Source organism: Elephas maximus, chromosome 1, assembly GCF_024166365.1.
Source record: "Elephas maximus indicus isolate mEleMax1 chromosome 1, mEleMax1 primary haplotype, whole genome shotgun sequence".
Lineage (NCBI taxonomy): Eukaryota > Metazoa > Chordata > Mammalia > Proboscidea > Elephantidae > Elephas > Elephas maximus.
In genome coordinates this window covers 106,459,082-106,480,391 of record NC_064819.1, presented here as the reverse complement: position 1 = coordinate 106,480,391, position 21,310 = coordinate 106,459,082, and the positions used below count along the sequence as shown (strand labels likewise).

Sequence of the window (21,310 nt, the reverse complement as noted above, 5' to 3'; positions counted from 1 at the left end):
AAGCAGAACCTGCAGGTCCCAACATGTGTCAGGGCAAGGCGTCAAGCAGTGGCTCCAGACAGTGGTCCAGGGATCAGGCACAGCAGAAAGACCCGGGGAGCTTGCTCAGTATTAAGAGTCCCCGGCCCACACCCAGAGATTCTGCCTGAGTAGGTCTGTCTTCTTAACCAGCCCCTGGGTGATTCTGCCATACAGCTAGGCCTAAGAGCCAGTAATCTAAGGCTCAGACATGAAAAAGGGGAGGAAAAGTAAGCAAGGGGGTAGGAAAAGAGAAGAAGAGCTGTCAAGAGAAAGGAAAGGAGGGAGGAAGAAAGAGAGATGACTTCACAGGGGAATGGTAAAATCCCATAAACATCCACCCAAGATGTCCCTCAGAACAGGCTCACTATAACCATTTTAAAAGGCCAACATTTGCTCCCAAACATGGGGAGAGAAGTATTCTTACACACTGCTGGTGGGAATGGAAATCGGCACAACTCTTGGAAAGCATTTCAATGACGTTCAGTCAACACAGATATCCTGTGCACCTACTATGTGCCAGGCACTGGCGCGCACAAAGAGTACAATGGGGAACAAATAAGAATCAGTCCTTCTTCCCACGTACACCAAAACCTTAAAAATGTTCATGCTTCTGGGAACATGAATCTTTCTTAGGAGCATATGCTAATGAAATAATCACTTTCAGATAAATTTATGTACAAAGATTTTTAACACGCCATTATAAAAACCAGAAACTGAAAATCTAAACATTCAGAAAAAAATAGATAAATTAAGACACACCCATGAAATGTAATATCAGGCAGCCATTTAAAAAATCAGATTTTTTTACTCCTTTTTTGAGGAAAATGTGATTTTGGAAATGCTTAGAAGTTCACATATATTCAGCATGACCCCAATTAAAGAAATTTTTTTCTAAATCATAATTGTCTGTTTAAAAAAAAAAAGTTGTAGCTGTTGTGTCGATTCTGACTCATAGTCACCCTATAAGGCAGAACAGAACTGCCCCGTAGAGTTTCCAAGGAGCAGCTGGTGGATTTAAACTGCCGACCTTTTTGTTAGCAGTCATTGCTCACTGTAGCTCTCAAACACTGTACCACCAGGGATCAATTGTGTGTACATAGGGAAAAAAGTATTATGCTGAAATTTTAAAAACTGGTTCTGGCCCCCCAAATAGTTTACCATAATTAATACAGTAAGTCTGCCTGGAGCATTGTGCTCTTTTCAAGAATTATCTATGTGAGATCAAATTGACAATGGCAACTTGCAAGGTTGGATGGTAAGCCTAGGGGGCAGTGAATTTAAGATAATGGCGGTGGAATAACTTGAAAAAGGATAGTGAAAATGGTTGCACAACTTGAAGAATATAACCAACGTCACTGAATTATACAGGCAGAAACTGCTGAAATGGCGTATCTTTGGTTGTTTCTGTACAATTGCTTTTGAGCGTGGCCTTTCTAGCCATGGTCTTGTGACTCCCACCCAGGTGACTGGGTGGGGCTGTGCAAATAAGATAATTGTGGTCCACGGAGGGGACTGGTCAGTTTTGCCTTAAAAGAGAGCCAATTCCAGAGCAGGGAGGAGAGCCCACCACCACCAAAGAAGGAGCAACCCACAGCAGAGACCTGTAGGAGACGGTGTGGCGGGCTTCCCAGCCCATGGAGCAGGAAAGCTGAGTGCCTTTGGGCAGAGACTGAGGGCCAGGGAGAAGGCTATGCCTGACCCACGAATTTGGGACTTGCCAGCCTCCACAACTGTGTGAGCCATTTCCTTTATATGGTTCCTGAGTTCTGTGAGACGTTGTAGCAAATTAGGGAACCAAAGACAGGAGGGAGAGTACTGAGGTGAGAGGGAGTAGTTGATGTGAGAGATGATGGAGTGATATAGCAGACTGGAAAAGTTAGACGTTTTGGCCATCTTTAACCTCCGCCTTTCATAGGAACCAGCTTTGTGTAGATCCTTATAAAACAAGTCATTGGTTTAGCTGTGTACACTTTCACCGAAAAAAAAAAAAAAAAACCAGAACAAAGACTGGTTCTGGGAATAAACAAAAAACCAAACCCAGTGCCGTCGAGTCGACTCCGACTCATAGCGACCCTATAGGACAGGGGAGAACTGCCCCATAGAGCTTCCAAGGAGCGCCTGACGGATTCAAACTGCCAACCCTTTGGTTAGCAGCCGTAAAACTTAACCGCTATGCCACCAGGGTTATTTATACTCTTAAATTCTCTAAAATGAGCAGAGGTGGTGGGTGGGGGTAGGAAGATCACACCAAAAACTTCACCTAGAAGCTCAGGCTTAAATGACCAAAAGATCCAGCTGGTTGGCCTACGCCCCCTGGTGATGGGCCACGGTTCTGTCAGGGGGAGAAGTCACCGAGATTACTGCGACTTCAGGCAAAAGATGACCTCAACCAGAAGAGTCAGAGGCCGCTGTGATCAAATGGCACAAAAATGAACAGCTGGTTCCGTTCAGGAGCGGCAGCGGCCCCTACAAGGAACAGCTGGCTTAGGACATGGACACCAGTCCCAGGCTTAATTCTTAAAATGGCCTACAAGGCCCTACCTGATCCAACTCTTCGCTCTCCCTGCTGGCCACAGACACACTTGCCTCCATGCTGTTCCTCAGGGCCTTTGCACTGGCTATTCCCTCTGCCACAACACTCGTCCCCAGACATCTGCATGGCTCACTCCCTCACCTCCTTCAAGTCTCTGCTTAAATGTCATCTTCTCACTGATGCCCACTCTGACCACCCTATTTAAAACTCAGACCCCTGCCCCTCACCCTGGATCTTCCCCTACTCTTTTTTTTTTTCCCACAGAACTTTTATCTTTAATACACCGTATAATGACTTATTCATATATTATGTTTATTTGTTGCTTTCTCACTGCCAAAACACGGGTTCCCAAAAGGCAGAAGTTTTGTTCATTTTGTTCACTGCTGTCTCTCAAGCACCTGGAGCAGTATTTGGCACATACCAGCACTAGCTGCCGTTGTTTCGATTCTGGCTCACGGTGACCCTACGTGTACCAGAGTAGAACTGTGCCCCATAAGGTTTTCAGTGGCTGATTTTTTGGAAGTAGATCGCCAGGTCTTTACTAGGGGCTAAATAAATACTTGTTGAATGAATGACTGGTACATTTTTTATAAGAAGATCAAATTTTAAGACATGTGGATTACCTGCAAAAGGCAGTTAATTCAAATGTATGAGAAAAAATTCTAATATACACCAATTTAAAATGTACATGGAGAAAACAGAACTAGGTTAAGCAAAATACTACCCAGCAATAATCTTTGAGAGATGTGTAGCCATCGATAGATAAGAATAATTGAAAATATCAGTTATTTAATTTGCTGTAACAACGTCTGTAAATGTAAAATGCAGCAAACAACCTAGACGTCCACAGGGGACTAGTTAATAAACTGTCACATCAATACAACGGAATACCATGAACCTGGGAAGAACGAAGAAAGGCCTTATATATGGCTATGGAATGATCGCCGAAATACAGTGACAAGGAAAAAAAAGCAAGAGGAGAACCCTTTGTGATTTGTTACTGTTTGTGTGTAAAACAAAACAAAAGCAATGTCTCGAGAAGGATACACAAGCAGCTGGTGACAGTAAGTGACTGGTGGGAGGGAAACTGGATGAAGGAAAACAGGGATGGGAAAAACTCGCCAATACCTCTTTCTGTGCATTCTGAATTTGAAACATATTTCCCAGTCCAACAAAATAACAGTAAAAAAAATTTTAAATCCAATGAATTAAACGCTTGCTAGACTCTTTTTCTTGAAGCATTTTTGTTTTTTTTTAAACAGCAGAGACTGTGGTTGTACAGTGTAAAAATCAAGGGAAGACCAAAAGGTCCACAATTACTCTAAAGCAAAGGTGAGATGGTATGGAGACAGGGAAACTAGGGTGCTGGAAACTCAACCGCCAGAACGGAATTAAAAGAGAATGCTGACTCATTGTGAAAAATGTTAATTAATGTCAATGAACAATTTGTATATAAAATGTCAAACAGGAATCTGATTTGCTGTGCAAACTTTCAGCAAAAACACACAAAAAAATTATTTGAAAAAAAAAAAAAAAGGCAGAGGAGGGAACAGTGCATTTCACTTGCTTCCAGGCACCTGGAACCTGTGAGAACTGGAACTCGACAGGACTGCCTTGTTTTTTCAGGTCTCACAAGTTTTCTGCCTCTGACAGGGTGCAGTGTTGCTACTCTTCTATTGCTCATTTTACTGGGAAATGTTTGAGTTTTCCTTCTCTGACGGGTTTCTGCCTTACACATGTTCCAGCTTTCACCGGTTTTACTGTGTGTATTTGCTCATTGTCTCAGGCCCTACTCTTAGCTACCTGGACATAGGTTTTCCTATTCCTATTGGTTCTTGTGCAGAAACAGACTCAGATGTTAGATAATGCAACCAGAATCACATAGCTGGTGAGTTAACAGTCTGGACATGAAGCCAGGCCAGTCTGACTCCAGGGTTCAGGTCTTTCAACTCTCTCTTGTCTATAAACCTGGTTGGCCACTCAGTAACCAGGAATTCTCAGGCAGCCCTTCACATTGTCAGCCTCGGTTCCCTCAACATCATGACTTCACCTTCCATCACTACCTGGATAGTTGGCCAACACGTTTGAAAGCCCTTTACTTACAAATGGATGGTGATGCTGGAAAATAATAAGCTTACTTAGAAGATTTCTCCTTCTCATAACGTAAACCTCAACTTAGTCCATTTCCCAGTCACCACCCACCCACTGCCATCGAGTTGATTCCGACTCATAGCGACCCTACAGGACAGAGTAGAACTGCCCCACAGAGTTTCCAAGGAGTGCCCACTTACCAACCACACCACCAGGGTTTCCTCCCAATCACCATATCTCAGCTCAAATTAGCTAAGTCCGAAATAGAAGTGTAGGATAATGATCTCCTCTGCTTCATTTAAAGCCATGGGCTCCCAGGCCTAATTCTGAAAGGAATAATTCGACCTTAAAGAAATTTGTGTTCAAGCAAGGAAGACCTTCGGCAAACAACAGAAACAGTACTGGTGCCCTACACCTGGTAACTGCAGCTATTGGTGCCATTGGATACATTGCATCTTAAAAGAATATGAGGAACACCCAGCCAACTACAACTATTGAGGCATCCTTTGCTTAAAAACCAAGGCCAACTCACTTATATGAAATATCTAGAGCAGGCAAATGCATAGAGACTGTTGTGGATTGAGTTATGTACTCCAAAAAACATGTGCATCAGTTTGCCTTGGCCATGATTCCTGGGATTGTGTGATTCTCCTATATGTTGTAAATCCTGCTCCTATGATGTTAATGAGGGAGGATGGGCGGAAGTTGTGTTAGTGAGGCAGGACTCAGTCTACAAGACTGGATTGTGTCTTGAGGCAATCTCTTGAGATATAAGAGAAGCTAGCAGAGACAAGGGACCTCATACCACCAAGAAAGCAATGCTGGAAGCAGAGTGTGTCCTTTGGACCCGGGGTCCCTGCACGGAGAAGCTCCTAGTCCGGGGGAACATTGATGAGAAGGCCTACAGAGAGATAATGCCTTTCCCTGAAGCTGACGCCCTGCTTTTGGACTTTTAGCCCACTTCACTCTGAGGAAATAAATTTCTCTTTGTTAAAGCCATCCACTTGTGGTATTTCAGTTACAGCAGCACTAGATAATTGAGACAGAGACCAAGGTTTATTAGTGGTTAACACGCAGGGGGGAGAGAGAGTGACTTACTGCTTAAAAGATGTGAGTCACTGTCAAGGGTGAAGGAAAACATTTGTAAACGGACAATGGTGACGGTTGCACAACATAGTGAACGTGACTAATGTCACTGAATTATGCGTGTAAAAAAGGCTGAAATGACAAATGTTTTGTTAAACATATTTTTGCCACCAAAACAAAACACCATTCTCCACAACACAGCCAAAGGATCTTTTAAAAATATAAATCTAATTATGTTATTTCCTTGGTTAAAAAGTATCCAAAGGCTTTCTATGACTTAGAATAAAACCCAAATTTGTCATCACACACACACACCCCCCCTCAAAAAACCCAAATTTGTCATCACACACACATACACACACCCAAAAACCCTAAGGCCGATCTTAAAAGGATGGCTGAATATGGAAACCTGACTACAAGGGTCCTATAAATCTTACAAGCATTACAGCTTCCAGTATTTCTGTGACTTAGTACTATTGCCCAAGATAAGGGAACAAGAGATATTTGCAAACCTTGTTCACCTCAGGCTTTTACTTAAATGTCACCTTCTCAAGTCACCCTATCTAATACCATATCTCCATTCCCACCCCCATACACACTCAATGAGGGCAGGGAATTTTGTCTATTTTGTTTCTTACTAATCTCCCAGCATGTGCAACTGTGCCTGGCCCTGGCAGATGCTCATTTAAATATCTATTGAATGAATGAATCTCCAAGACATGGATTTCTCTCTTAAGATGGAGATCAGATCACACCTGGATCATCGCTGTTATGGCCTGAATTGTGTTCCCCCCAAAATATCTGTCAACTTGGCTGGCCCATGATTCCCAGTATTGTGCGAATTGTCTATTTTGTCACCTGATGTGATTTTCCTATGTGTTGTAAATCCTACCTCTATGATGTATGAGATGGGATTAGCGGCAGTTATGTCAGTGAGGCAGGGCTCAATCTACAGGATTAGACTGGGTCTTAAGCCAATCTCTTTTGAGATATAAAAGAAGTGAGCAGATAGACAGGGGGACCTTACACCACCGAGAAGGCTGTGCTGGGAGCAGAGCGCATCCTTTGAACCCCGGGTTCCCACGCAGAGAAGCTTCTAGATCAGGGGAAGATTGATGACAAGGACTTTCCTTCAGAGCCAACAGAGAGAGAAAGGCTTCCCCCTGGAGCTGACGCCCTGAATTTGGACTTCTAGCCTACTAGACTGTGAGGGAATAAACTTCTGTTTGTTAAAACCATCCACTTGTGGTATTTCTGTTAGAGCAGCACTGGATGACTAAGACAATCATGGACCCATAGCGCAAGCTCCTTGCATAAAGCCAGAGATTTGGAGTAGGTCATGTCTAATTCCAGGGTGAGAGGCTTGGGGGAGTATGGGCTAGCTGTGGGGTGCTCTGAGGCAGGCATAAGGCAGGACCTACCGTACTGATGTGAAGAGGGAGGTTCTCTGTGTCTGTCTGCTCATCCTGCTCTGAAGAATCCGTCTCTTCCATTTGTTGCATCTCCAGCTCAGATGGAAGAAGGGCTGTCAGGTAGGGGATGGTGAATGGTCTGGCAGCAATCACTGGGAGAACAGAAGAGAGGCACAACTATTCCACCATCACAGAGTGCTTGCTGCAGGCCCAGAGACTCACAACAAATCAGCAAGCAGCGCCGAATAACAACACTGGCCAACATGTTCTCAGCACTAACTTTGGACCGGGTAATGTCCTATGGTTTTAGTTCTCACTACAGTCCTACTGAGGAAGTACAATTAACATCCCCATTTTACAAACAAGGAACCTGAGGCACAGAGAGGTTAGGTAAGTTCCTCAAACACACAGAAAGTGGCAGAGTGGGATTCAAACACAGGGAGTGTGACTTCAGAGCCATACTTTGAGCAAGCACAGCTAAAATCAAACAGAACTGGGGCTGACTCCTAGCCATGCATCAGCTCTGTGATCCTGAACCCAAGGTCAGTTAACCACTCCATGCCTTATTTCTAGAGCAGGGATATTGACTTTTTCAGCCTGACGGATTCAAGTCCAGATGCTGGACTTGAGAACTCCCTGTGTGTATGTCCGCTGAGCTACAGGACACTCAGGTAAATGAGAGTTCCCGTTCTTCCAATAAGCGATGAGAAGGAGGGGAAGAAATTATTGATAAAACAAACAAAAAATTTTTTAAAAGACAGTCTCTACGAATACATTTATGGTAGATGCAATTGTTGGGAGACACTCTAAGATTAGTTTAAGTGTGGCTAGGATGTGGGTTCTGCGGTCAGAAAGAGCTGGGTTTGAATGCTAACTACTAGCTGTGTGACCTTGAGCATAACTTCATTTCTCTTCTTTATAAGTCTTGATGTCCTATAATGGTGATGACAACAGTTTCTAACTCATAGGCGCATGAGAATTTAAGGAGATGATGCATGAGAAATGATTAGCACAGCGCCTGCTATTATTCCAGGTCAGGCACACAGCAGGCATTGAAGAGGAGTTTGCTGAATGAATGAATTGCTCAAACCAATCTCCTTCATTCATTTTTGTACAAACTGAGGCCCAAGGAGCCCTAGTGGCCCAACAGTTAAGTGCCTGGCTGCCAACTAAGAGACTGGTAGTTCAAACCCACCGAGCAGCTCTGTGGGAGACAGACCTGGTGATCTGCTTCTGTAAAGATTACAGCCCAGAAAACCCTATGGGGCGGTTCTACTCTATCGCACGGGGCTGCCATGTGTTGGAATCAACTCAACAGCACACAATAACACCACGAAGATGAAGTAACTCGGTTACTTGGCCAAACTGCTGTGCTGAGATTGAAAGTTAAATGAGATGGGACGATGGGCTGATGTTCTATAACTGATCCTCCTCCTGGCACTGGTGCTCCTTCCACCACCTGGGCTGCCACTTATGTGTCAATCTCCCGGATGCCAGGGCTTAGCCACCCTCAATTAAACTAAACTCAACGTACCTCGTGCGACCAATCCGAACAGAGGCTGTTATTGTTTCAGAATCATCATTATGAACAGGCCCTAACGATCTGGAAAAAGGAGTCAGAAACCTGAGGAACAAACTTCACCCAGGATAAGAACGAAAGGTTACTGTTTCTTCCTACTACACAGAGAGAAAGGGAAGATGACGTGACCATCGCAAATGACAAGACAGAGTCCACAGAAGGGAGCAACTCTCACATGGAAACGTGCTGACATCATCTTTGAAAAGGCTCTGAGTCTCGCCTGTCTTGGCCATAAAACGGGTAAGTGCCCGTTCCACATCGCGCCTCTGGGATGCAGCCTTCTCCCGCAGGACCTGGTAATCTGACACAGGCTCACGGTAGGTCTAAAAACAGAAGAGCACAGGACACTAGGATAATACCAAGGCACCATTCTGCTCTCCTCAGGTTGCTGCTTGGCTGCTGTTGCGTCCTTCCACCCTCTCAAACGACCCACTGCCATTATTTAAGCAGCGATACCCGAAGGGCAGAAAGAAAAAAAATGTGACTACCACTGTTATTTATTTTTAACCTTAAAAGTTAAGAAGTTTACAAACATTTAATGAGATTGACCCCGACCCTTTATTCAGCTCCTGGGACAGCTGGTCTCAGGTAAAGTGACCCAACCTAAAGGAAGAGTGGGAGTCCCCACCCCCTGAAGCTGATAGGGACCACCTGGTCCCTTTGGTGTAAGGTGACATCCTGACGTATGTGAGTTGCTGGATAAGTGGATTAGCAAATTGTGCCATCTTGTTTCTTAAACCAACCCTCATAAAATGGGTAAATTGATCAAAAAGATTCCCTTAAAAGAAATGTAGGTAAAAGATATGAATGTAAACGCAAATGACTAACAAAACAGCAGGGTGAACGCTCCTCCCGAGTATAAGCTCTGTGGCAATCACATTATGGGGTGAAAAACAATTGAGATCTAATCAGATCCTTTGCCCTTGATTTTAAAAATAACTTTATTATGGAAAATCTGGAAAATTCAGAAAAGTACATACAAAACAATTACCTACTACCCCATCAAGAATTACTATGAACATTTTGTGGAACATCCTTCCAGTCTTTTTCTATGTGGCTAGGCACTTTTTTGTTTTGGTGGGACAGGCAAGACTGGGGCCCACTTCAATTTCTTTGTTAACTAAATTTTTGTCAGCAAATTTGAGAACATAATTCTCATTCACCAAAGACATTCTGAATTCTTTACAACTCTTTTACCAACAAACTTTAGGGCTCCAGTCCGAGAGTAGGAATTGACTCCGTTTTAAGTCAGTCACGGCCCCACTTTGGCCTCATCACTCACCGGAGTTTTGATGTAGGTGTGGGGATCTGGGAACTCAGGAAAATGGCTGGGGATGTGTGGTGGGTGGGGCCGGTTCTGTCCTGCTGTGAGGGCCTTGGGGGTGACTGGCTGATTGGTCACTGGAGCTGCAAAAGAGTCACAACCTGTTACTCCTCCACCCAAGGCCACGGTTTCTACAGTTTATGGTCTCTGTCCAAATCCTCCTTTTCTCAAAGCAAATGCTGAACCTCAATTTTCTAAATAACAGGCACCTTGAGTTTCTATCAAAAGAAGATCTTCAACAGTGTAAGGATCTGAGACGGTCACTCCCACAATGCTGAGCCCTGCCAGATGTCCTTGGTTGACATTTCCATCTATACCAACCTGCCTGCCAAACTCTTAGGTAGGTAGGTGGGTAGCTGTGACAACACTACTATGTAAAAGGGCATGCTGAGGAACTCAGGAAGATGAACAGACTGGTAATTCTCCTCTTTTCATGACCCCACGGATTTTTCACAGTGTAAAACAAAGATATGCACTGAGCCAGGGAAAGTAAGTGTAGGCTTAGTGACAGCAAGAGGAAACTGAAAATGGCATTTTCCCCTGCTCCTCTGAGAGTTCTTAAAAAGATGCCAGCATGAAAGGAGCGATAAAAAGAATTCAGTCACTTCTTCCCAAGTCTTACAAGTCCAAACCAGTCACTCCCTCCTCAGTTTATGGCACTCAATTTTATCTAAGGCAGGGGTCAGCAAGTTTTTTATGCCAAGGGCCAGATAGTAAATATTTTAGGCTTTGCAGGTCATACAGTCTCTGTCACAGCTACTCAACTCTGCTACTATAGTGCAAAAGCAACCACAAAGATTAAGTATACAAACAAGCATGGCTGTGTTCCAATAAAGCTTTATTTACAAAAACAGGTGGCAGGATGAATTTGGCCCACAGGTCAGAGTTTACTGACCCCTGATCTAAGGAAGAAAAGACCGTCTACATTTTTGAAGCAGCACCAATTGCTCTTCTGGAGCTAACGCACAAGGACTACTGCAACATGGCAGAGACAGGTAACCTTTCTGGTACTGAACTTCTCATCCTAATTCTATTTACCCCAGATACAGATGATATTGTAGGTAGCCCTGAAGAATGGAAGGGAGCCTGCAACAAAAAAGTAGCTACCAAACCTATCCCTGCCCTACTCAACTAATTTGTCCCACAAGCATTAGTTGAGCATCTATGGAGTGCCTCAGTTCAAAAACACTTACGGGCAGTGATAACCATCCTCTGAGACCGTTTTGCGTAAGCAGGGAGAGTGTCCACATTGAAACCTAAGAGACAGGAAAATAAAAATCACTGCCCAGATCACTGGACATTGGACATGGAAATAGGAGTAATATTGCAGGAAAAAATGGTTTAAATTCCCAACTCAGTCTCTTTGGTGCCACTCAAAGTAAGCTCCAGCAGAACCAATAGAGAGTTAGGAGGTCTCTTAAATGGTTCAGGGGAGTTATCTCAATAAATCTCTCAAGCTAAAAGCAAAAGCAGTGATCCAAGAACATTCAGCAGACATGGCTGACTTGTGGTGATTCCTCACTCTCTTGTAACTCCCACTTGGTTACACTGAAAAATTGGCAACTGAAAGTGTACTCACCCATCTCAACAAGTGTGACCACAATATCCGACAGCGTGGGCTGTGTCCTGGCTGTGTGCTCACAGTAAGACTTGGCACTCCTCCCAATTTCCGAAATGTCTAGGAAGAGACCAAAGGCACAAAGTCTTGTTCTCTGGTGGGTGAATTTTTGTTTCTTCTCCCTGAAGCTGAAACTCCAATTAATAGCCCTGTTGAAGTCTTTCAGGGGAACGTACATAAGATGGAGTTTATGAAGCTGGGTTCCATGAATGGGCTCCGGCCGCAGAAGGGAAGTTCTATGAATACTCTAAAGTTCTGCTGAATATTACACAAAAACATCTTTTCCTGGGGAATGGGTCACAGCTTTTATCAGAGGCACAAAGGGGCCCCAAAAGGGTAAGAATTGCTGATCTAGGGGTCTGATGGTTCAGGAGATAAAAACAAGTGCTTCCTGACAGGGAAGGGTGTCTAACTGAAGAGCTACCACCTACTCCCCACACTACTCAGAGCAAGTCACCAATACTATGCTCCACACATGAAAACAGTGGACAGCATCTGTTTACTGTGGGAAAATGTAATCTGAATCCTGGTAGAGCATCTTAGAAATTAGCCAGGTGGGAGTTAAAAATATCTTCACTCATTTGTTTTTTTCCCTATATGCCAGCAGGTCTGGGGATGTCAAAGGATGTGTACAGCAAATGTAGGAAAAAACATGGACATTTTGCTCTGAAGCCAGTCTATAATTGGGGTCCTCAGGAACAGAGTGATTGCAGTCTGTAAGCAAAACAATGCTGCACAGTGCTTATAACTAATACGAGTCCTAAAACTTTGATATCCAGAGCTACTGATAACATGGAGATGCCTAAGTCTTAGCAAGCCCTCAGCTTAAACCACCTGTCCTTTGGCCAAAGAGGCAGATTTTTTTATCCCATTGCCAATTCTTTTAGTTCTAATACTTATAGCTTTCCTCCACAACTATTTCAGTTCCACGCACTTCAATGGCAACCAATTCCTTAGAGAATAAAGGTCTCTCGTCCAGTGGTATAAGAAAGAACTAACTCACCTAGCATGATCTTTTAACCCTAAATTCCAAGATCTTTTTAAGAACTGAATTCTTGTCTGTTGGGAATTACATATTAGCCCATTTCTTCAGGAAAAACATTCTCAAACGGTGGTCTGGGAACCCCTGGGAGATCCTGAAATCCTTCAGAAAGTCCACAAGGTCAAAACTATTTTCATAATAAAATCAAGATATTTGCCTTTTTGACTCTCATTCACTCATGTAGAATTTTGCAGACGCTACATCCCCTGCGAGGATGACATGACTCTGGTGGATAATGAAATCTGTGCTTGCCCATTGTTATGTTCTAATGTGACAAACATTTATATCTGTATTGCTCTATAGAAAACCCACATATACAAAAGCTCCTTGGAGTCTTCAACATTTACGAGTCTAAACGGGTCCTGAAACCAAAAAGTTTGAGGTTTCTGCTTTAGGAAAACATTTGCTGTTTAAAAAGTTCCAAATATCAGCTGCAGAAAGCTGCTCCGCCTGAGATCACACCCACATCCAGTGACTGATCAGGACTGGAGTACAAAGGCAGGCCATTTCAGCCTGATGTAGGACACTCTGGTGGGCAAGAAATACTCCAGGTTTCCTGTGGTCTTTGTCCGGCCTGCACTGTAGTTCTTCTCCCTCTGCCCAAGCCTTTCTCTCACTTCCTTTCGCAAGTGTTGATCCCTGAAAAACATCTTAAACATCCCCATCCCTCATTCTGCCTCACCCCCACCAAAATAAAAGTCCCAAACAGGGAAATCCATTGTACATGCAGAAAAGCCTATGTGAGGCCATAACAGCCTTCTTAACTTCACGCCATTTCCTTTTTCAAATGTTTATTTCATTCTATAAAATTTATTCATCCTCATTTTTTGTATCAAACAATATAGCATTTGATTACATAATGTGCTGGCATCTATTTCACGGAAATTTGTCTTGGCATTCCAACAAAACTGACTGTTCTTTGAGCACAGACAGCAAAACAACAGTAATAGGGCACCTACACATCATCAAGAGCTTATGACGTTCCCAGCATTCAATGTTTACATATACATATTACTTAACTTCAAAACTCCAACCTGTTGCTGTCAAGCTGATTCCAACTCACAGCCACCCCACAGGACAGAGTAGAACTGCCCCATAGGGTTTTCAAGGAGCGGTTGGTGGATTTGAACTGCCAACATTTTGGTTAGCTGCCAAGCTCTTAACGCCTGCACGACCAGGGTTCCAACCCTCACGATTCTATGGGGTGTAAATTATTATCCTATTTCACAAAAGAGGAAACTGAGGTTCAGAAGGTTTAGTGATTTGCCCAAGCTATTAAGTGACAGAGTGATGATTTACACCCAGGTCTACCTGATTTCTAACGCCTGTCAATCACTTTACTATGCTTTAGTTTGTCTTAAGTTCTCTCACATTATCACCACTCAGGTCACAGAACAGATACTTGGGTTGACTCAAAGAAAGCCTGATATTTCCCAGTACTCACAGCTCTGCAGCATCTCTGTCAATGTTTCCACGGACGCTTTCTCGGCACTTTCAAACCCTGCCTCTGTCAGTAAGGAGCTCACCACCACTTGCAGGGTTCGTCTCCGGGCCAGATGGTAGTTATCAGCAGGGTTAGTGGACTGTTTACTTCCTGATCTCTGTCAATCAGCAACCCAGAGAAATTTTCATCCGCAGGACAAGGATGCAATCACACAGTTCACAGAGTCAATGACGAGCAAAAGTTATTTCCTAAATATGTATGTCAGTGCTTAATAAAAGGTAAAGAGCCCTGGTGGTGCAGTGGTTAAGGACTCTGCTGCTAACGGAAAGGTTGGCAGTTCAAATCCACCAGCCACTCCACAGGAGAAAGATGTGGCAATCTGCTTTTGTAAAAGATTACTGCCTTGGAAACCCTACAGACAGTTCTACTCTGTCTTACAGGGACACTATGAGTTGGCTGGATGGCAACGGGTCTAATAAAAGGTAGTCACCCCTTAGACTTAGCAATCTGGGCCCATTGAGTAATAACTGAACACCCAACTTGAACATGGTCTAAATACAGACAACCTCTGCCTACCTAAAACTTACAAGTCCAATAACACATAATGGTGTTTCCCCCCCGAATGATATTTTCGGTGTGTGTGTTATGTGGTGCAAATATATACAACAAACCCAAACCCACTGCCATCAAGTCGATTCTGACTCACTGCAATTCTATATAGAGTTGATTGCGACTCATACCGACTCCATAGAACTGAGTACAACTACCCTATAGGGCTTCCAAGGTTGTAATCGTTATGGAAGCAGACTGCCACATCTTTCTCCCATGGATCCGCTGGTGTGTTGAACTGCCGACCTTTTGATTAGCAGCCCAGTGCTTTAACCACTGCGCCAGCAGGGCTCCACACACAACAAAACTTTCACCAATTGAATAGTTTTTCTGGGCATAATTCAAGGCCAATGACTACTGTTCATGTTGTACAACCCTTATCCCTATCTTTTTCCTAATTATTCTGCCACCATTAACGTAAACTCAGTGCACAAAGGCTGTTTTGTATTTTGTACCTTAGCAGGTTGTCAGAATATATTACTGAAGGAGCACACGCGATGGGACTGAATTCATGCCTATCGCGGGGGCGGGGGGAACTCTTCCTCTTGTCCTCCCATCCCCACGCCACTTCACTAACAAGGAAAATTAAAACAACAACCCATAACCCTCGGGAGAGGAGCGTAAAGTGTACAAAAAATAAATAAATAAAAGTGTACAAGCACAGAAAAATAGGGAAGCTAAGTATTTTGAAACAGGAATCTCTCCCAACTTTGGTTGGCCAAGGTAAAGGCGAAAACGGTATCTTCGGACCAATCAGGAGGTGTTCCGGATTCCCAACCCCCCAATAAGGAACGAGCCAATCAGGACACAGGTCCTCCAACTCAGAAGGCCGCCGCCAAGTCACAAGAAGGGGGGGCCCGTACGGCCTGAAAGACCCTTCTCCACTTGGAGTTTATGATGGGCTGAATTTGTGGATATAAGCTTGTTGACAAGGCCAGGGGGAAGTTACGGAACATCCAGACTCTCTCGGTTTCGGCCCCGCGCTTCCTGCCCTTACCGTTCCGGAGCTGCCAGCCCCGGCTGAAGCCGCTGTGTCGGCCATCTTGCTCTGGCGTAATGTGTCTGAGCGCAGGGCGAGATGGGACTTGTAGTCTCGGGGTGGTGAGGGCGTGGGGCGGGGCGTGGGGCGGGGCGTGGGGCGGGGCGTGGGGCGGGGCGTGGACGTGGGCGGGGCGGCAGACCTGGATCGGGGTGCCGCTGTTGCCCCGGCTCACGAGACCTTCCGAGAGCGAAAGTTTCACCTGGCCCTTGTGGGCCAGGAAATGGGCCAAGAATATGTGCCCTCGGTTTTACTAATTAAAAGAAATCTGTTTCGATATGAAACAGTTTCTCATAAAGAGCACACCCCTGGAATGATCCAGGAGGTCGTCTACACTTGCGACGTTTTGCAGATTTGCAACACCTGGCTTAGCCAGCCCAGCTCCACAGACGTAGTCGGTGTGTGTGTGTGGAGGGGGGAGCTGAGAACCCGTGTTGTTATCTCGCTCCCCCGGGGATTCTCCCGATGAGGTCCTTTTGGGAAGCCCTGAAGCGTGCACCCTATGATTTTGTACCTGAAGACCCCGACGGCGGCCACCTAGTCCAGATCTTCCCTCTACATCTCGCCCTCAGTGCGCACACATTTGCGGGGGCCCGCCTCGCTCCAGGGGCTTCGCGTCCACGCGCCTGCCTGTGGTTTTCTTTCACTTGCCCATCAGCCCCTCTGGACTGGGAGCCCTTCGGGCGCGGGTCCTCGCTCCTCCGCGCCTTATTCGTCGTCGTTAGCCGGTGCCTGGCAGGGCGCGGACGCTGGGTTTGCATCCTAACGCTTGCCAGCTGTGGGACTTCGGACAAAGTATCTCATCTCACTGTGCCTCAGTTTCCTCTATCTGTAAAATGGGGTTGGGATTGATACCAGCGAAAAAAATGAGGTACTGCAGAGACAGGGTTTGTCACGGTGCCTGACGTATACGGTAAGAGTTCTGGAAATTGTACCTAATGTTATTTATTTCCTGGGGAGCGTGTCGATCATTCACGAACGCCCAGCAGGCAGAAGTGTGGAAACCCGCACGGCGCCGGCCCCGCGGCCCCACACCTGAGCCTCGGTGAGCGCTCCCGCGCCCCGGGCACGTGGGGGGCGGGCGTTTGCGGACTGGGGGCGTGCTGCGTCGGAGGAGCGCCCGGCTGCGCGCGGGCGCCGAGTGGGGGCACACAGCAGCCGAGCGAGGACCCAGCCCCTTTGTCTCCCCCGCCCCCCCGCCCCACTTCCTGCCCAGCTAGCTTTCAACTCGGGATCGGCGGCGCGGCACTGACTTGTAAACACGCCGCGCCTGCGGGGGCGGAGACCGGCTCAGTTTGGGCGTCGGGGGAGGGGTGCAAGGCTCTCCCCAAGAACACAAGCGAGAGGCTGCAAGAGACGGCGTCTGCGTCCACGTTCCGTGCTTCGTGGGACCCACCTGCCAAGGAGGTAGGATTGGGGGCTGGAGAAACCAGGAAAGATGGGGTGTCAGTCTCGCCCCCCTTCGCTGAGGCTCCGAAGCTCAGGCTGCAGACCTTAGGGGAGTGTTGGAGGCGAGCGGGTTATGGGGGCTACTTTGCTCTCGTCATCTCCCCGTTTGTCCCCAGAGCTCTGCTCATTTTCCTTCTGAGTGAGCTCTTCTACATGGGAGCTGCAGAGGAGTGTCCAGCTCCTAAGTAGGAACCCAGCGCCCCAGTTCTTTAGATACCTGTACGTCCACAGAGCTCCGCTCCAAGATGACCTGGAAGCCAGGTGGCTTCATTATGCCGTCGGGTGCTTTATACCTGAGAGATGGGGTGGGGAGGAGGAGGAGGAGAACCAGGGTGGGCAGGGAGCCTGGGGGTGCTCCTGCCAGCCAGGGTTGAGAGAGGGAGGTCAGTCCACAGACATAAAAGGAGGGACCCCTCAGTGTTCTCCCACTGTGGGGTCTGATGGGTAGACAGGTGATGGTCTTAGCTTCCTCTTTGAAGAAAAACTGTTTCTGAGGAAGAACTGAAGAAATTGGTTGCCTTTTCGAAGGGAGCTTTAATTTACTCACCGCAAGCATTGATTGAGCACCTACTAAACGCCTGGCATTGTCGGGGGGGGGGTGGCCGACGGTGCAACGATGGTATTCATCCACTGCTAGTGTGGGTCCCAGAACAGGAGATAAGGTGCCAAGTGCTCTGGCTGAGATGGCTGGGGAAGCTTCAGAGTGAAGAGACATTTGAGTTGGGTCCTGAAAGATGAATATTCAAGAGGCAGAGAAGTGGTGGGAAGTCTTGGGGGGCACTTATTCATTCCACAAAGCTGTACTGAACACAGACTGTGGTATTGGGCGTTGGATACACTGGGGATGCAGACAAACAAAATTCCTCCTCTTTTAGCCCACTGTCTAGGCATGAATAGAAGGGAATGAATTTGGGGAAAGGCAAGTTTCTGGGCTGTTTCCCAAGAACCCAGGAATTTCCAGCACCACAGTGCAGCTGGAAGGGCCCCCCTGGGGGTGATGTGACAGAGCATATAACCCTGGGGCACTCACTCCTCATCCCTGTACTCTGAAACTGGTTCCTCCAACCAGTGCTTGCCCTGTGCCTACCGCCTCCTTTCTCTTTGGGGCCAGGCATGTGTGAGGAGAACTGGATCTCCATTGCTTTCCTGCAGAGTCTTGGCTTTTTCAATTTCTGGGCTCCTTTGAGAGACGGCTGACACGGCAGTTTGTTAATTCTTCATCTCTTTGCTGGGGCCATGCTATGTGCCCGCACAGGCTAGGTGTTGGGGATATAATGGTAAATAAGTCAGAACCTGTACCTCCTAAAGCTGAGAATGGAGTGAGAGAGTGCATCTTTGAGGATTCCAGCAGGATCCCAGTCTGTGTCCATCCTTGAGGACTCTGACCTTCTCCCAAGCACCTTCTCCTTCCTGTTTCCTTTGAGGGCTCAGAATACTAGCTAAGGCACTATTGTCAGGCTTTGTTCTAAGTGCTTTAGATGTAATTTGTCATTTAATCCTCCTAACAACCCTATGAAGGAGCCCTGGTGGTACAGTGGTTAAGTGCTCAGCTGCTAACAGAAAGGTGGGCAGTTTGAACACACCCAGTATAGCTCTGCAGAAGAAAGACCTGGCAATCTGCTCCCATAAAGATTACAGCCAAGAAAACCCTATGGGACAGTTTTACTCTGTCTCATGGGGTCACTATGAGTCGAAATCAACTCGATGGCACCCAACAACAGAAATCACAGCAGCCCTATGAGGTAGGCACTGGAATTATCTCCATTTTATAGAAGAAAAAACTTAGGCACAAAAGGGATAGACCTGTCTCAGAAGAATGCAAGAAATAAATGGCAGAGCCGGGATTTAAACCTAGGTCACTTGACTTGGGAAGCTGTGTTCTTAATTTGCCTGTCTCCTTGACTGACCACGTAGAAGGTGGACCTGAGTCAGGGACCTATGAGTTTCCCAAAGGGAGTTCATGGTCTTGCACACTTGGGTGATACGAAGGAGCATGACCAGCAGCCTGTTAGCTGAGCTTGGGTGCTGGTACTGCTTACAAGGAACCCTAGCAGGTTTGGAGCAGGCTTGTGGGAACGGCACAGAGCTGCTTTCCTTTCCTGATGGCCCCGTGTGTGCTTTGTTTCCCTGGGTGAGCCTCACACACCAAGAGGAAGGAGGAAAGTAAATAACACAGGAGGAACCAGGGTTAGATGCAAGAAAGAACTTACCAGCATGGCTGCGATGTGGCAGAATCTGGGCATGTGGGAAATCAAGATAAATGGGCACACCAGCCCAGGGACAAGGAGGAGAAGGCAGGAGGGAACAGGAAAGCTGGTAATGGGGAACCTAGGGTCGAGAAGGGGAGAACATTGATGTGTTGTGCGTTGGCAACCAATGTCATGGAACAATGTGTATTAATTGTTTAATGAGAAGCTAGTTTACTCTCTAAACCTTCATCTAAAGTACAATTACAAAAAAAAAAAAAAAACCTAGCAGAGATCCTTCTGTTGTAGATTCCAAGAGGACCCGTCTACTAGGTAGCTGAGTAAGGGAAGATGGTCAAGAAGCGAGAGTTACTCCTAAAATGCTGCCTCAGTTTCTTAGTGCTGCTGTAACAGAAATGCCACAAATGGGTGCCTTTAAGGAACAGAAATTTGTTTTCTCACACTTCAGGAGGCTAGAAGTCTGAATTCAGCGTGTGGCTCTAGGGGGAGGTCGTTCATTGTCTATTTCAGATTCTAGTAGCCAGCAGTCTGTGTTTCTCGGTGATCTTGTGACATCTGTCAGCGTCCGTTTGTGCTGTCTTGTGTTGCGTGTTGTAACGAGACAGTGATTAGGTTTAGGACACAGATAGGGCCTCCTTAGTATAATGAAGCGAACCCTATTCCCAAATGAATTACATCCATAGGTATAAAACCAAAAAACCAAACCCAGTGCTGTCGAGTTGATTCTGACTCATAGCAACCGTATAGGACAGAGTAGAACTACGCCATAGAGTTTCTAAGGAGCACCTGGCGGATTTGAACTGCCGACCCTTTGGTTCGCAGCCGTAGCACTTAACCACTATATCACCAGGGTTTCCATCCATAGGCATAGGGGTTAGGATTCTAACACGTATTGGGGGGGGGGCACAATTCAGTCTGTAACAGATTTTCACCACCTCTCTTACCCACAGCTGCTGCATCCCAAAGCTGAGTCTGTGTGTCTGACCCATTCCCTCAGGGCAGTCTGGGAAAAGGCCTGTGATGCTCTAGGCCACAGGGCAGAGTTTCGGTGGGCCGCAGCCAGGTTTCTGTCACCTTTCTGAAACTCTAGTTTTCTCATGAGGGCCCTCTGCACAGGTCTCAGGACCCTCTGAGGCGATCCCTCCTTGCTTGCCTACAGCCAAACCACTTCCTGCTTACGTTCCTCTTTGAGAGAGGAGTGTGTGTTGTGATGGGGACTGAGGTTGGTGTTGATGCTGCGAGTCAAAGGCAGAAGGTGGGAACAGGGTAGAGGAAGGCCACACAGATAACAGGTAAGCAGGATGTGAAAGTTCAGAACTGTACAGTCTGCCAGGCTGCTCCTCCACCACATGCACCTCCCTCCCTCACTCGTAGGGTGGGGTGCAGTGGAACTCTTGACATGCCCCAGCCGCCTGCCCCAGGCGCTTGCTAGTTTGCTTGGCAATGGGGACACGTTGTACTCTCTCGAGAAACCACAAAAGGAAGTTTAGGGAGGGCTGGGGTGGGGAAAGTTCTGGGCCCCCTGCCAAGTTTCCCTTTCCCTACTGAGTGGTAGGTGTGTTTATCTTGCCCACAAAGGCATTTAAATTTTAAACCCTCAGAGTTTTAAAAAGGTGCCAAGACTAGCCCCATCACAGCCAGTGGCCACAGGCATCCCTGGAAATGGGATTAGAGCTACCCATTTGTTGGATTCACGCTGGTTGGGAAAGGCTAACTCCGGAAAGTCTCCTTTTCTCCTCTGTGCCCACCACCTTTCTCTTCCCCAGAGTACTCACTAGTTCTGTGAGCTCAGGAATATGGCTGTAATGGCCGTTTAGGAGCTGAGTGATGTTGCCAAAGAGCTATGCGATATTTTA

General features: G+C 46.3%; 2 protein-coding genes across 5 annotated transcripts in view; one reads left to right on the top strand and one right to left on the bottom strand.

The window, feature by feature from the left end:
- TAF8 (TATA-box binding protein associated factor 8) overlaps positions 1 to 15,818 on the bottom strand; it is a 30,172-nt gene extending 14,354 nt beyond the window's left edge. For all 3 annotated transcript variants that reach the window (XM_049891931.1, XM_049891936.1, XM_049891941.1), the window contains exons 1-7: positions 15,757 to 15,818; positions 14,151 to 14,307; positions 11,626 to 11,724; positions 11,240 to 11,302; positions 10,005 to 10,129; positions 8,898 to 9,045; positions 7,153 to 7,295 (exon numbers count right to left, since the gene is read on the bottom strand). In XM_049891931.1, coding sequence (XP_049747888.1) covers positions 7,153 to 7,295; positions 8,898 to 9,045; positions 10,005 to 10,129; positions 11,240 to 11,302; positions 11,626 to 11,724; positions 14,151 to 14,307; positions 15,757 to 15,801 — 780 coding nt within the window. In that variant the 5' untranslated portion in view covers positions 15,802 to 15,818. The remainder of the gene's footprint in view (positions 1 to 7,152; positions 7,296 to 8,897; positions 9,046 to 10,004; positions 10,130 to 11,239; positions 11,303 to 11,625; positions 11,725 to 14,150; positions 14,308 to 15,756) is intronic.
- Positions 15,819 to 17,122: 1,304 nt separating this feature from the next.
- The window catches only part of CCND3 (cyclin D3), a 98,523-nt gene continuing 94,335 nt past the window's right edge, over positions 17,123 to 21,310 (top strand). The window contains exon 1 of one of the 2 annotated variants that reach the window (XM_049891869.1): positions 17,123 to 17,205. The gene's annotated coding sequence lies outside the window, so the exon portion shown is untranslated. The remainder of the gene's footprint in view (positions 17,206 to 21,310) is intronic. The other variant, XM_049891876.1, reaches the window with a different exon arrangement.